The sequence below is a fragment of the Propithecus coquereli genome, unplaced genomic scaffold (assembly GCF_000956105.1).
Source record: "Propithecus coquereli isolate 6110/MARCELLA unplaced genomic scaffold, Pcoq_1.0 Scaffold44, whole genome shotgun sequence".
In the NCBI taxonomy this organism is placed as follows: domain Eukaryota; kingdom Metazoa; phylum Chordata; class Mammalia; order Primates; family Indriidae; genus Propithecus; species Propithecus coquereli.
The window spans coordinates 28941-45156 of record NW_012150174.1 but is presented as its reverse complement, the minus strand read 5'-3'; the positions used below and the strand labels follow the sequence as shown (position 1 = coordinate 45156).

Sequence of the window (16216 nt, the reverse complement as noted above, 5' to 3'; positions counted from 1 at the left end):
TTAAAGTGGATTTACTAATATTTGTTGCTTTTGTCTCATATATTCAGATCAGGTGATTGACTTTTCTTAAGACTTCTAATTTCCTGAGATTTTGTTTTGATGCAAAACAGATTCCATTCAAATTTTCATTGGCTTACCCTCCCCTCGTATACTGTTAAGCTTCCCCTGTGGCAGGATCACCCTCATTTTTGGCTGTAGCTTTCTTCTTTAGTTACTTGCTCTGTGCTTTGCTTCATTCTTTATTGAGATGGAGTCTTAATGAAAATTCTATTGGTCTTTTACAATTGCTTTATAGATCTGATCAACAGGAGTGAAGTTGTATCTTCTCTTCTTATTTATACTTTATTTCATGCTTCTTATGCCACTTAGGTGAGATAGAGGGTTTGCTCTCTTCGGATCACTAAGACCATTCTAAATAGACACATACCTTAACAGATAATAGTTGGACAATGTGTATGTGAAGAGTTCTTTGATTATTGCCACTTATTTCATTAAGAAGTACCGTCATTGAGTTGTGTGGCAGTGTGATATGGTAGTAAGAACCTTAATGTGATATTTAAGAACTATGTTACCTTGGAAAAGCTCTTGAGCTTTCTGGTTTTAAATCTTTTTAGCTGTAAAATGAGGAATTAGGGCCAGATTTCTGAAATTCTTTCTAGCTCTAAAATTTGGTGATTCTTGGCTTCATTCTTTCCCTTTTTTACAACTTTTCTTTGATCTCACTTTTCACAATGACCAAAATGATCCCTTTGATAAATGACAAAGTGCCCAGTAGGTGTTCTTTAAATGACAAAGTGCCCAGTAGGTGGTCTTTGAGGCTTCCTAAATTCAAAATCGTCTATTAAACACTCACAAGATGAAAGTATGTTAAGTGTTTTAGGAATATGAAGAATTGAATGTCATAATCCTTTCCATAGGGGGCCTCCAGTCTAATAGTAGGTGTGTTTTAAGTTTCATGAGAAGTAGAAAAGGTGGTAGGGTACAGTTCAGAAGAGGAAGAGATTACTCAGATCAATGATAGATGCTGAGTTTGTGTGCTGCCCACTATGGATAAAGACCAGTATTGAACCCTTGACTCTGAAAAGGTATATAAACTTAATTTCTTTTAGCCTTAATTTTGATTTGTAAAAAGGTAATAATGACGTAAGATTGATGCAAAGCTAATGCACAAAGATAATGCGTATTACCATAATACTTGCCATAGGATAAGTGCTTAATAAAGGGAAATTTATTGTTAGTAAATAAATAAGTTCTACAGAGTTTACATGAAGAAGTCATGACTAAGAGCTGAAACCTAAAGAGACCTATTAAAGGAAGCGGAACATAAACTGGGCATGATCTGAAGTACATTGCCCACATTCTCTAATAGTCTGTGCTCCAGGCCATTGATAGAAATGGAAGGGAAAGTTGTCATTCTCCTGGCTTCAGGCTTGATTACTGACCATTTCATCTCCACTCTCTTTCAATAAATATTTATCAAGTGTCTGCTAAATATTTGGCTTTGAGAATATAAAGATGACGAAGTAAAGGAGAGGACCAAGAAAATAGGCAATGAAAGGAATGTAGTATATAAAGAGGAAAGGTAACTTTATGGTGGAGAAATCTGGCAAACACTATCTTAGCGGAATAATCAAGGTTAACATCATTGGTGATAAGTTACGTTGGTGGTATATACCTGTGATATGATGTGATGAGAATGGCACTTCTGTGGTCTTCCTCCTCAAAAATTATGGGAAAAAAAAAAACAAAACAAAATCACAAATTGAGAGCCATTCTGTGCACTGCCTCACCGGTACTCCTTATAACTTTCAAAACCAAGGAAAACCTGAGAAATTGTTACAGACCAGAGGGGTTTGAGGAGACATGACAATTAAATGTATTTTCGTATCCTGGATGGGATCTTGGAATGGAAAAGGGACATTGGGGAAAAACTAAGGAAATCTAAATAAATAAGATCCAGTTTAGTTAATTTTTTAAAAAAGAATAATAGTTGGAACATATTCCACAAAGAGTTAATTTCCTTATGTATAAAGAACCAAACACTGATGGAACAATGAGAAAAAAATATGTGATCAGACAGTTCACCAAAAAACGTATAAAAATAGTCCTGAAACATGAAAAAGTGTTCAAACTCACTCAAAGACGTGACTTAAAGCAATGCTGAGATACTGTTTCTTGCCTATCAGACTGGCAAAAACCTTTAAAAATGACAACTCGTTCTGTTGGTAAGGCTGTGGATAGATAGGCACTATGCTGTGTTGCTAGTAGAATGCAAACTTGGCAGTACTTAACAAAACTGTGTACTGCCATGTACTTTTTAACACAGCAATCTCACTCATAAGAATCTATGTTGAAGATACACCTCCTACATTCTGAAAATATGTATATCCAAGGTTACTCATGGAAGCATTGTAATTTCAAAATATTGGAAACAACCTAAATGTCTATACATAAGAGAGTGCTCCACTGAACTGTGGTATATCCACACTATGGGGTTGTATACACCCATTAAAAAGAAGAGATCTCTGAACTGATATGGAGTGATATCTAAGGCATACTGTTAAATGAAAAAAAGCAAAGCCGAGGAGAGTATCTGTAGAATGTTACTGTTCATGTAAGAAAGAAAGGGATTTGAGAAAATGCATGTGTTGCTCATTTGTGCAAAAGAAATACAAGAAGGGTAAATCTGAAACTAAAGACATTGGTTACTTTCAGGGGTTAGTGGGGAAGGAGTGGGAAGAAGGGTGCAATGAGAATGAAGTAACAGGGTAACAAGGAAGTACACCTTTCTGAGTGTATCTTTTTGTGTAGCTCTGACTCTTAGGATTATAGTGATGTTTCTCATAGCCTTCATATCAAAAAATCAACAATTCAAAAAAACCAAGATGGGGGGGCAGTGCAGAAGGAGGGTGATGACACAGGAGAAAAGAACTAAAGTAGCTGGAGTCTTGACTGTATATTGTGGTGAGGCTAAAGATAGATCTCCATGAATGTTGTAATCTAGTAAGTAAAGGTGTTTCTCATGGGGTATGGATTAACAATTCTGACATCACTTTTTGTGTGTACTAGAATTGAACAAGTAAATAAGTACCTTGTGGATAATAAGAGGCAGGTTTCTCATTGCTGGAAAAAGGTTTAAAATAAGGAAATAAGGGCTGGGTGCGGTGGCTCACACCTGTAATCCTAGCACTCTGGGAGGCTGAGGCAGAAGGATCACTTGAGCTCAGGAGTTCAAGACCAGCCTGAGCAAGAGTGCGACCCTGTCTCTACTAAAAATAGAAAAATTAGGCAGGCATTGTGGTGTCCGCCTGAAGGCCCAGCTACTCAGGGGGCTGAGGTGGGAGGATCCCTTGAGCCCAGGAGTTTGAGGTTGCAGTGAGCTACGATGATGCCACTGCATTTTACTCAGGGCAAGAGTGAGACTCTGTTTCAACAATGACAAAAAGAAACTAAAATAAGGAAATAGGAAAGAGTGAAATGAATCCTGTGGTGATAGATTAGAATCAGAGGTATCAGTATAAACTCAGATATATGTATTTATTGGTAGACAGGTACAGAAATACAGATGTGTGCCTATACTAATGTATAGGTTAGTATATGTACATACATTTCTTAGCTCTGTCTGCTCAGAGGCCCTAGAAAAACCCTGGCAATAATGAGCATACCTAATGGCCAGATCTTGACTTCTAACACCATTCTCCAATAAAAGGAACCAAAGCTCTTTAGAGAGATAATTGATTCCAGCAGATGGAGCAGGGAAAATACAAGATGAATCTGGGACATCTTGTGCCAGAAAATGAGTAAGTACTTAAGAAGAGCACAGGAGCCAACCTGAAGGAGTTCCTAATGGCCAAAGTAATAATTTGAGCAATATAGAAAATAATAGTATTAAATTTTTATCCATAGGATAAAATATCCATGAGTCCATACTGACAATAATCACCGAAATAAATAAATGGAAAAGGAGCAGCTCGACCTTAGACTAGAATTCCCATTAATAAATAGAAGAGAGAAATAGAAAATCACCATTAGACACCATAGTAATTACTTGGAAAAAAGATCCAGCAATGGATGCTAAGATTAGTGGGCAAAAATGTAAGGTAAAATAAGACTTGAGTAGTTCAAAGTCTTCTTCCCAAGAAATCTATAAACTGCACAGGAGTTGGTAATTAATAGAGATGGCCAGCAGACACCACCACAAGTAAGTGGTGAAGGTTAATATCACTAGTAATAAGGCAGATTGACACCATGAACCCTTTGGCACGAGGTACTGAGAAAGATGCATCATTTTTCTGGTTTTCTTGCCAGAAATGTGTAACTTCATGCCAATCATGAAAAAACATCAGGTTGAGGGACATTCTACAAAATCACTCATCAGTACTCTTCAAAAATGTCAAGCTCATGAAAAACAAGGAGAAACAAAGGAGCTGTTAAAGATTGGAGGAGACTAAAGAGAAATAACTCGATGCAATGCATGAGTCTGGATAGGGTCTTGGAACAGAAAAAAAGGACACTAATGGAAAAACATGAAATTGGAGAGAGGTCTGTTATTAATAACGTTACACCAATATTAATTTCCTGCTCTAGGGTTTTGTAAGGTGTTGTTTAACATTAGTGAAAGAAATAAATGAGTATACTCACTATACTACTTTTGCAACTTCTCTTTAAAATTGGTTCAAAATAAAACATTTTAAAAATATATTGTAATAATGTTTGAACATAGGGTTCTTTCGGCCGGTATGAAGGGAGGGATTCCTAATGTAGTCTGGAGGGTTTAGGAAGGCTTCCCAGAGGAGATGAACAGAGTATGAAAGATTGAGTAGGAGTTATTCAAATGAAGGAATAGTAGAAGGAAGTTCTAGACAGTGCTGTTAAGGCAAGAAAAGTTGACTGAAGCATATAAGGATCAAAAAGATAGAAACAACTGACATTTTTTGCAGATGATGTAATTGTCTGCGTAGAAAATGCAAAAGAATCTGCAAATAAATTGTTAGGATTAATAAGAATTTAACAAAGTTGCTGGATATGAAATCAACTGCGTTTCTCTATACCAGCAACAAATAGAAAATGAACTTTAGTACCATTTACTATAGCAAAAAATTACAACATACTTAAAAATAAATCTATTTACTTAATTATGAAACTAAAGACAAAGCAGTATAGGATACCTTTCTAATCTTTCGATAGGGAACTATTAAGACAATTTAAACACATCCTATAAAGAAAAATATTGATACATTCAACTACAGTAAAAATTAAGAATTTTTGTGTATCAAAAGATACTATAGGCCAGGCATGGTAGCTCACGCCTATAACCCTAGCACTTTCGGAGGCTGAGGAGGGAGGATCCCTTGAGGCCAAGAGTTCAAGACCAGCCTGAGCAACATAGCAAGATTCTGTCTCTACAAAAAAAAAAAAAAATAGAAAAATCAGCCAGGAGTGGTGGCATGCACCTGTAGGACCAGCTATTCGGTAGGCTGAGGCATGATGATCACTTGCACCCAAGAGTTTGAGGTTGCAGTGAGCTATGGTGACACCACTGCACTCTAGCCCAGGTGACAGAGCAAGGCCTTATCTCTCCTGGACCCTCCCCCCCAAAAAAAAGATTCCAAAGAGGGAAAAGAGACAAGCCACAACTATAAGAAGGTTTTGCAATATGAATAATTGGCAAGGGATTATTATGCATTATTAGTATTTATAATTAGTATACTTGAATATTAAGAATTCTTTTCAATCAATTTAATAAAAACAGTTGAAAAATTTAGATCTTAGGAATTTCCATGTACATTTTAGAATTGTAAATTTCTGTACAAAAGTCTGCTAGGATTATGATTGGGATTGCATTTAATCTATAGATCAGTTTGTGGAGAATTGACATTTTAACAACATTGAATTAAATTTTATTTTCCAGTTGGTTGCTCCTAGTAGATAAATTGTATTCATTTTTATGTATTTACCATGTGTTCTTTAGATCTAGTAGTTTTGTAAATTTCTTTCTATTTACTTTAAGATCACGTTATCTTCAAATAGAGACACTTTTGCTTCTTCCTTTCTAATCTCTTTTTTTTTTCTTTTTACCTTTTTGCATTCCTAGGATAAATTCTATTCGGTCCTAGTGTAGTATCCTTTGTGTATATTGTTAGATTCATGAAGGCTGTTAGTCTGTTATTTTTTTTTCATGTAAGTTCTGTTATGTTTTGGTCTCAGACTTACGGCTAGCCTCATAAAATGAGTTGAAAATGTTTGCTTTTCATCTGTTTCCTGAAAGAGTGTGAGATTGCTGTTATTTCTTAAATAAATGTTTGTAGAGTTCATCATGGAAACTGTTTTGGCCTGAACTTTAATTCATGGGAAGTTTGTGATACATTGTTTGCTTAGTAGGTAGTGGGCTTTTAAGATTTTCTTTTTTGTGTTGTGTCAGTTTTTGTAAATTGTATTTTTCAAGGAATTTTTTTCATTTTGTCCAATTTGTTGACTGTATTGGGTTTTTAAAATTTTTAATAAAAATTTATAAAATATTCAATTTATATATTGAATATGAATTTATTGATTTTTTTTTATCTTTATGTATTTAGTGATAACACCTCATTCATTTGTGATCTTAGTAATTTGTCTTCTCTCTTTTGCTTTCTTAACTACTTTGTCAATTTTTGTCTTTTCGGTGAGCCAACTTTTAATTGTTAGTCTATTTTTTTACTTCATTGATTTCTGCTTTTTTTTTCCTCTGCCTATGTTTGGCTCTTGTTTTTCTAGCTTCTTAAAATTGAATCTTAAATGTTTGGTTTTAGACCTTTTGTATTATAAACATTTAAAGGTATAAATTTTTCTCTGAGCACTGCTTTTTCAGTATCCCATAAATTTTTCTTCTAATATTTTTTTGACTCGTGGTTCATATAAGAATGTGTTCAAGTTTTAAATATTTCGATTTTTTTCTAAACATCTCATTATTAGTTGATTTCTAATTTGATTCCATTGTGGTCAATAGTCATACCCTGTAGTTTCAGCCCTTCTAAATTTCTTGAGACTTGTTTTTGAGGCCTGGCACATAGTCTTTCTTGGTGAACATATTGTGTGCATTTGAAAAGAATGTATATTCTCCAGTTACTGTATGAGTGCTAAATTGGTGAAGGTGCTGAATAATTTTGTTTGGTTCTTTTATACCTTTTTGGATTTTTTTTTTATCTAGTTATTTCAGTTGTTGAGAGGGGTGTGTTTAAATCTGACTGTGATTGAAGGATTGTCTGTTTTTGCCTTTAATTGCTTCATGTATTTTGAAGCCCTTTTGTGAGGTTTATATACATTTATTGTAGTTGTTATATTTTCCTGAAAAATTGACCACCTTTTGTAGTAGTCATCATCTGCCTAAATGAGGTATCCAGGTGATTTGCACATCCCGAGGCAGTTTAGGACTTTGAATTAGACTGTTTTGGCAAATCGTAGTTATGAATCAATGTTTCTGAATCCTTTCTCTCTTTCAAATCTGTAAGTTTAACCTTTGACCACTATCTCCCGATTTCCTCCAACCCTCAGCCCCTGACAACCACTATTCTACTCTGCTTGTGAGTACTACCTGCTGTTGTACAAGGTCACAGGCTGAGAGGTAGCTTTGAATAGTGTTAAGAACATGGGCTAGGAAGGCAGGTGTGGGTTTGAATCTTAGCTCCTCCAGACATAGCTATATGATTTTAGGTTAGTCACTTCATTTCTCTGAAATTCATTTTTTCCATGCCTAAAATGGGGATAAATATTTATATATTAGGTTTTTTTTGAGGACGAAATGAGATATAGTGTATGTACTAGAAAGATACCTGGTGATTAATAAATATTAGGTTTTTTCCTTCTACTTTATTCTTCCTGCATTTGGTTCTGTATAATTAATATTTATATATGTGTTCAATTTAGCCAACTCCTGAAAAGCTTAGACTAACAGCATGTTCTCCGAATTCAAATTGTAACAGTTTGGATGATAAATATTTAATTAAAAGTACTTTTACTAATTTTTCTCAATTGGCTACATAATGGGCACTTACAATATATTTAGTTCTAGTATATTTATGCTTGCTTTGTTGTTAACAGCCTAATGATAATGTCCACTTTATTTCTTTAGATGTAGAAGATCTTTATGAACCGGTGTCAGTACCATTCTCTTACCCCAATGGACTCAGTGAAAATACATCTGTTGTTGAAAAATTGAAACATATGGAAGCCAGGGCATTGTCTGCTGAAGCTGCATTAGCTAGAGCACGTGAGGATCTGCAAAGAATGAAGTAATTTATCAATCTTATAGAAAATTGTTAAGGTCCCCAAAGTAATGCAGCAAATAGCAATGTAGAATATAGTAGAACATTTCATATACTGGAAAGTACAATGTAGATGTTTTATTTTAGTAGTATTAAAGATATGTAGCATTTTTATACTACTATTATACAACTATATACTATTATACAACTATTGTGGATAGTCGATTAATATAAATTTTATGGTTTTGCCTATTATACTTCTTCATAATTACTTTTGTACTAATGGTAATTGTTCTGACAAGTGTCCTCTTGAATGTTTTTGTTCTTTCATATTGCCTTCCTTTCAATTTTCCTATTTTCAGGTGATCTCCCCATTTTACTGTTCCTGTTCTAGGTTTTTAAAGCAGAGGGATTAGTATTTTTTAGGTTTGGAGAAGATACAAGATTCAAATTTTTATTTTTAAAGAATTGAAATATAATTGTGGTATAGTATTTAACCAGAAAACCAGAAACATGGGGACATTTTTGTCCAGTGAGTAAATTAGCATTCTTATAGTACTTTTCAAAGTTTAATGTGTATGCAAATCACCTGGGGATCTTCTAAAATGTAGATTCTGGTTCAGGAGATCTGGAATAGGACCTGAGGTTCTGCATTTCTAACAAATATACTTTGGAACTTTACCTGTTGGATTTGTAAGCTCATTGCTATTGCGTGAGTACTCATTTGATGGTTTGCCAGCGTGTCCAGGAGGAAAGAGAGTAGAGCCAATTTTAGTTCACCTTCCTTATTTCTGAGTTTCTGTGTCAGGTAACCTAGTAACCAACACCAACTCTGCCTTCTGTCCCTTTGCACTTCTCCTGTTTGCATACCTCATGAATTGTTAATGTCTCATGATCAGAAGGGGAGTTGAGTTTTAGAGCTGAAGTGGATGGTGTTGGTGTATGCAAATAAACATCTATTTGGGTCTACTTTCTGCTTATTGAACCCTCCCAAAAGAGAGTATGGTTTTAAAGAATATTAATAGAATTTGAAATATACTACATTGATTTAGCTCCCAAAAAAGGATTTTAGAACAGTAGAAATAATAAAGTTTAGTAAAGGTAATGCACTTATTTTGTTCAGTTGAAAGATACAAAGAACTATAATCCGCAGTTGTCATTGCTTTTGTGGTTTGCAGGAGTGCTTAAAATTGAGTTTGAATATGCCATTGCTTAAGATCCAGCAGGGGGAGCTTTCAGTCATTCAAGATAGAATGTGATTTAAAAGGCTCATCACATTCTACTCCCTCCCTCTTCCTCTCTCTCAACCTCTAGCCTTCCCTTTTTTCATGGTCCAATAAACCTGTCTCAAGGGTGTATTTCAAATTGATTACAGACAATTTGCCCAAGATTTTGTGATGAACACAGATGTCAGAACCCGCTCATCATCTACTAGTGCCATTGCAGACCTTCAGGAGGATGAGGATGGTGTTTATTTCAGCTCCTACGGGCATTATGGGATACACGAAGAAATGCTAAAGGTTAGAAAAGAGCACAAATGTGCCAAATTCATATTAGAGAAAAAACAGAATAAAACAGATTCTTTCTTAATACATATACTGTAGAAGAACTGCTTTTTTGAGGGGTGGGGAGAACTGCTTTCTAAACTTTGGTGCTTGATAGCTCATCTTGGGTTGAAAAGATTGTAGAGGCATCAAAGTCATTGTAAATTCCATTTAAGATCATTAATATTTATTATGAAATCACTTTTTGCTGAGAATATTGGAAAAAGCAACTGACAACAGTCTCTCAAGAGCAACTATTAAATAGGAATGATTAAATAGATTAAATTATACATTTTGCCTTTTAATATACAAATGAAATGATTTATTTCTGTGTTTTAAATAGCAATACTGGCTTTTGTTTGGGCAAATAATAATTCTTTGATATAAAGTTTAATTATAATTCTCACAAGTATTATGGAATAACTTTTTCACATTCGAAATCATTGCTGTATAGGAGTATTTCCTAGATTGGTCAAATTAGGTATAGTTGTACACTGCATAGTATTTTGGTCCACTATAGACCACATATACCACGGTGGTCCCATAAGGTTATAATACCATATTTTTACTGTACTTTTTCTATGTTTAGGTATGTTTAGATACCAAATATTTAATATTGTGTTATAATTGCCTACTGTATTCAGTACAGTAATGTGCCATATGGGTTTGTAGCCTAGGAGCAATAGGCTATACCATATTATCTAGGTGTGTAGTAGGTTGTACTATCTAGATTTGTGTGAGTACATTCTTTAATGGTCACATGACAAAATCACCTGACACATTTCTTAGAAGTTGTCTCCGTCATTAAGTGACGTGTGGCTATATTTAGATCTGGCTGGTTTTAATTTTTATAATGGTAACGTCCATATAAAATAGAAGTCGATTTCTAGCTGTACCTGGTAATTATATATTTTATCAGGTATTGTAGATCATAAAATAGACGAGATGTAATTTTTAATTTAGTGAAACTAAAAATATTTGGAGTAAAGTAAATGTTGGAATGTAAAAATTGAGAATTTTAGATGCTTAGCTCTGTGAATTTTAAATGCCACCATTACCTTTTATTTACTTAAAACCAACAAACAAAAAATTCCTTCCTAAATCCTTCCTCCAAAGATTGATTTATTTTATAGAGGCCCTAAGACTAGGTTTCCCTGAAACATATGCATTTAAATTAACCAGGGATATTTAATAACATGTATATATTTTGTTGAGTCAGTTTTGCAGGATCACAGATTGGAAGTTTGCTGATTTATAATAATTGTACTTATGTAGGGTCTTTTAAAGCAGTGTCATATCATTACAATGAAATGTCACAGTTGTGCTTTTTGTTGTCACTTGGGTAATGGCATAGCATTACAAATAACAGATATCTTCTTATAAGTAATAAATTACTGTTAAATCCAGAGTGAATTTGTTTAAAAGAAATTGACTTATTCCATTTTCTTTGTTAAAACTAATTTTATTATGTCTAGAATATTTTCTTTAAAGGAGTTAATATAAGTTCATGTTTGTCATTTTAAATCACCCCATCAATTTAAATACTATGAACCTTTACTAGCCTTGGTATAGAAATTGCGTTGGACTTTTCAGACAGGTTAAAGGTTACTGAGACTCCCAATAAATACGAGTGTTGTCAGTACAATCATCAGAGAAATTCAGTTTGAATGCCTCACATTTACAAATCTCTGTCCTGGACACTTGTAGCTATTTGTCAATAATTAGAGGATTTCGCATCTGATCTTACAGCTTTAACTCCTTTTGATGTACATACAGATTTAGGAAGTTCCAGCTCAAAGTTTCCAGTGCCATCTTTTCCCTTTTAGAGAATCACTCAAGTATGCCTATTAATATCATTCTCTATGCCTTAGTTTCCCTTAGTTGTACAATGTAATTTCCTCCTCTTGGAGACAACTTCATTAAGTATTTATAGGAAATACAGATAATGTATTCCTATTCCATTCGAATAGAACTGTTTATTTTGTGTTTTGCTATGTGCTGTGGATAAATGTGGAAGCATGCCTTGAGCTTTAGTTCTTGTTTCTCATCAGAACAATTCTTAGCACACGTAAACTGTTTAAGGTATGCTACTACCAGAATCTTACCTAATTTTTATAAATAACTTAAAGTTGAGAAACCGTATTTATAGGACTTATTTTTATGCATGGAATTGGCCTACATTTTATACAGTATGGTTTGGATTTTTTGTTGCTTAGTTTCATGTATTTTAGTGGCATTATTCTGGTATGCTTTGATTGTACTTTTCAATAAAAGTAGTTTGTGATCTTATTTCTGGAGTTAAGATGAAGATACCTTTTTTGAATTCCAGAGATATAATTGATAGAGGAATAGATTACATGAACTTTCCAAATTCCTTGCTACTTAATCTTTTTGAAGAAATGTCAGATTTTTGATTAATATTATAAATCTGAAATGCATCTCTCTGTTTTCAAGAGAAACATTATTCACTCTGCTGTGCATATATTACAAATCATAGTATCATTTAATACATTGAAATTTTAGTAATTTTTCTTTACTGCATTCTCTTCATTATATCTGCAGCTGACTCATGCTTTCTGTCCACCTTCACAAGCCTATAAATTACAAACATTGTTATTTATAGTATATAACTTTTGTCTTTACCCTCATTCTTAAATATTTTTATATGTTCGTAGGAATAATTCCATGCCACTTTACTAGTGTTAAAATACTATCTTGCTGGTGAGTATTAGAGCTGCAATTTTGTTCTTTTGTGTTTCTTAGTTTTAATAGGTTGGTACAAAAGATCATTTTTTAAATTTCTGTTTATTGCCTTGTTATTTAGTATTGAAGTGTTAGCCTTTGTTAGAATAAATAATTAGAATTGTTACAAAGGCTGGTCTTCTATTTGCTTGCATTTTCGTGCTCACTGGATTTTTCTTTCAAAAATTCAGTTACTAAATTGAAGCTCTGCTTAGATACAAGACATTATGTTTGGTGTACTTTGTGTTTCATTACATTGGGGTGAGCATATGAGCAAAAACTGATGAATATGTAGAAAGACCCAGAATGAATAATTGTAGTTCACTCAACCAGTAGCGCATGGAGTTAGGAGAGCAGTTGGGATTCTATTGATTTAAGTTGAAGCAGTGGTGAGGCAGTATGATTGGTGAGAGCTTTCTAAGTGACTGCATTCCTGACCGATGTTCACCCTTTGCAGGTTTGTTGTTTCAGCAAAGAATCTCTGGTTATAGTGTAAGAGGAGTATAAAAGGTAAAAATGTATGAAATAGTATGATTTTTTAAAAAGCCAGTTTTAAAATAGGATATCAAAATTATCTAGCTTAATAATTCTTAAAATAATTTTCGGGGGAAGATTTAATAAACGTGATTTTTAAAATTTTTTGTAAAGCAATTAGAAATAATAATCAGAAAACATGGAATTAATTATGGCTATTTCCCTTTGTAAGTCTACTAATTAAGTTAAATGACTTGCCTTTTAATATAAGATTTCCTTTGTAGGCTTTTTAAAAATAGCCCAATATTGGAATAAAAATGTTTTGGGGAGCATGGTTCGTATGACATTTTGATATTATAGCATTCGGTGTAACTGTTTTTACCTAGTGTGAAACCCAAAACAAGAATTCTCATTCTGTGATAATTTATTTTATCATAATCATATTTTACTTGGCAACAGAGCCCTTACCTGCTTAATTTGCAGTCAGTATGTATCTCAACTTAGGGAATCAGTTTTGTTCACCAACCAGCATAAATGTTAGAGTTGAATGCCTGCCTTGGTCATAGGTCATGTGAGACTCCAGAGTGTAGGAGTCTCATAATGTGGGCTGCAGGGCTCACATGATTTACTTTTAGGCTTGCAGGCTTTTAAGCATCATTTCCTACTACGGAAATTTCTAGAAACAAAGCAGAATTATAAATCAGATAGGTGCTGATCATTGACTTTCTTAGAAAACACTCAGGTTAGCTTCATTTTTCATATGTAACTGCAACTTTTACATTTATATATTTTTTTTCTTTTAAGGTAGCTCTAGTACAGGGAGGGAGTTAGGCTCTAGATTCCAGGCCCTATTTGAGGGAGAAAACATCATATTCATCTTCTGTTAGCTTTAATTATCACTTGAAGTCTTACGTTGGTAATGCTATAAAAAGGAAAATGTATACAATTTTAAGAACTTAGAGCTTATTTGACTTTCAGTGATGTTCTTAAACATTTTCTTTGTGTGTTGTTGCTATTTCTATTCTTTATTGTTTTCTTTTAGGAAAAAAAAAAAAACTTGGTTTTCCAGGCGGAAAAATAGCTGTGGAAACTAGCAATGTGTGATAAAATAGCAAATATCTCTCTAAAAAAAAATTTGTTTGTTTAGACTATCTTATAAACACAATGTTTTCCTCTCTCTACCCTAGGACAAAGTACGAACAGAAAGCTACCGAGATTTTATATACCAAAACCCGCATATCTTTAAAGATAAGGTGAGTAGCATAGGCTACAGAATTGTACATTTCTTGTTGTTTTGGGGCAGTAGAAAGCCTCTCTAGGGTCATCATTGTGATAGCAGTTGATTGAACGTATTCTGGCTTTATTTCATGGAAGACTTTTACGATGCTGTTCTGCGGTGCAGCATACTGATAACAGAAATGCTGATTGTTGCTGTCATTCAGTATACTCTTTTTTAAAATTAAAAGTCATTAATTACCGTGACACAGCTTAGTTAAACTTTGTTTATTCAGATAATTTTGCTTAAACCATATTTTTGATTTACAGTTATTCCTGTGAATTTCACATGTATCAGATAAGCCCTGTATCAAAGGATACTTTTAATTATTACTCTAGTTTGTGTTGAGTAGTTAAAAATTAATAATTTTAAGAAGAATAATTTATTAATGAGTAGGGTTAAATATTGTATGGTGGAATTTATCTTAGATGCTTTCTTTTAATATTGCATTAATTTGCCTTTTATGAGACATTTAATATTGCCTCAGGTTATTTAAAAAATGATCATCTACCCTGTGCCTATGTATGCATGAATGCATGTTTGAAATTTGTATGGATTGTTTTATCTCCCTTTATTTACAAATTTTTTCCGTTTTTTTTCTTCTTCACTCCCTCTTTTCCTCCCTCTCTACCTTGGCGTGGTTACTTAAAAGTTCAGGTTTCTCTGTTTATTCCTCCTTATTGGAAATTCATCCACGGATTTAGTAAAGAATATTATGACTTCTGCCATTTATATGCCTTTGCTTGGGACTTTTTTCACTGTTTTTACTTTAAGAACATTTGTATTGATAACATCAGGTTTTAAAATTCCTTTTTCACCTCCATTTTAAAAGGTACTTCTCTTGAGGTTATTTCATGGGCTTTACATGATATTGCAATAGTAACAATCTTTATGTTTTGAAAATCCCTTTTCCTGATTTTTATATTGTTTGGAATATAATCTGAAATGGCTTTTCATTTTCTATACCTCTTTCCTGAGAGCAGTGTTTCACTTGTGAGTCAGCTGAGTTGGACAGAAATGTGCTGAAATTTATATGGTGCTCTGATATCTTTTGGCCAAAGCATTGCTTATCATGAAAGGTTTATAATGGTGTGTATGCTTGTTTTTGCTGATTCCCGCCATACACAAATAAATTATTTCATTTTCAAAATCATGGTTATCAGTGCTTCGTATTTAGCTTTTTTTGTATGCTTTTTATATGTTATTGCAGTGGAGACTTAAGAATTTTTTCATAGTTTTTATATTTGTACTCAAGTGCTAGAAATTATTTAATGTGTTTGTCTAAAAAAACCAGTTTCCAGTGAAGCAAATTATGTTACTATTAATAATAGTGGTTTATATTTCCAGTTAGATTATGCCGAGATTTTTGTTTTATTTTATTCTTAATATGCTGTATAGAAATTAAGCATGGGAATCACTAGTGAGGAACCAGCTATGTAATTTTGGGCAAGTGGTGAATCTCTGGGCTTCACCTGTAAAGTATTTTTTTTAATCCCTTTTACTTCTAAAATTCTGTGATTTTTGTTATAAAAACGTCATCATTGTCTTTCTTTGAGCCATCTTTTCTTAATACTTTATGATATGAATACCATAGGAATTTGTTAAGAAAGTAAGTTAGAAGGTTCCCTTTCAGTATGCTTCTGAATAGACTTTTGTCTTATAATAGGTAAGAAAATACTGAAAAGGCTGAAATATTAGTAATCCTAAGATTAATCATCAAGAAATTAAGTATTTTAATTAAGTAATTAAGTAATATTTTTGTATACATGGAACAATTCTTATTGAGTACACAGACCTATACAGCATCACTTTTTGCTTCTAGTTTTTTAATTGTACAGTATTATAAAAGTTTTGTGTATTTTATACATTATAATATATATAAAGGATGACCAGGGAAAATAATATGTAATTATTTTGTTATGTTGAACTTCTCTTCCTAA

At 33.3% G+C, this 16216-nt stretch overlaps 1 protein-coding gene across 1 annotated transcript in view; it reads left to right on the top strand.

Moving 5' to 3' along the window:
* The window catches only part of PRMT3 (protein arginine methyltransferase 3), a 31006-nt gene that overhangs the window by 5175 nt on the left and 9615 nt on the right, over nt 1-16216 (top strand). Inside the window, exons 6-8 of the mRNA XM_012654409.1 lie at nt 8108-8267; nt 9616-9760; nt 14188-14253. Of these exons, the coding sequence (XP_012509863.1) occupies nt 8108-8267; nt 9616-9760; nt 14188-14253 (371 nt within the window). The remainder of the gene's footprint in view (nt 1-8107; nt 8268-9615; nt 9761-14187; nt 14254-16216) is intronic.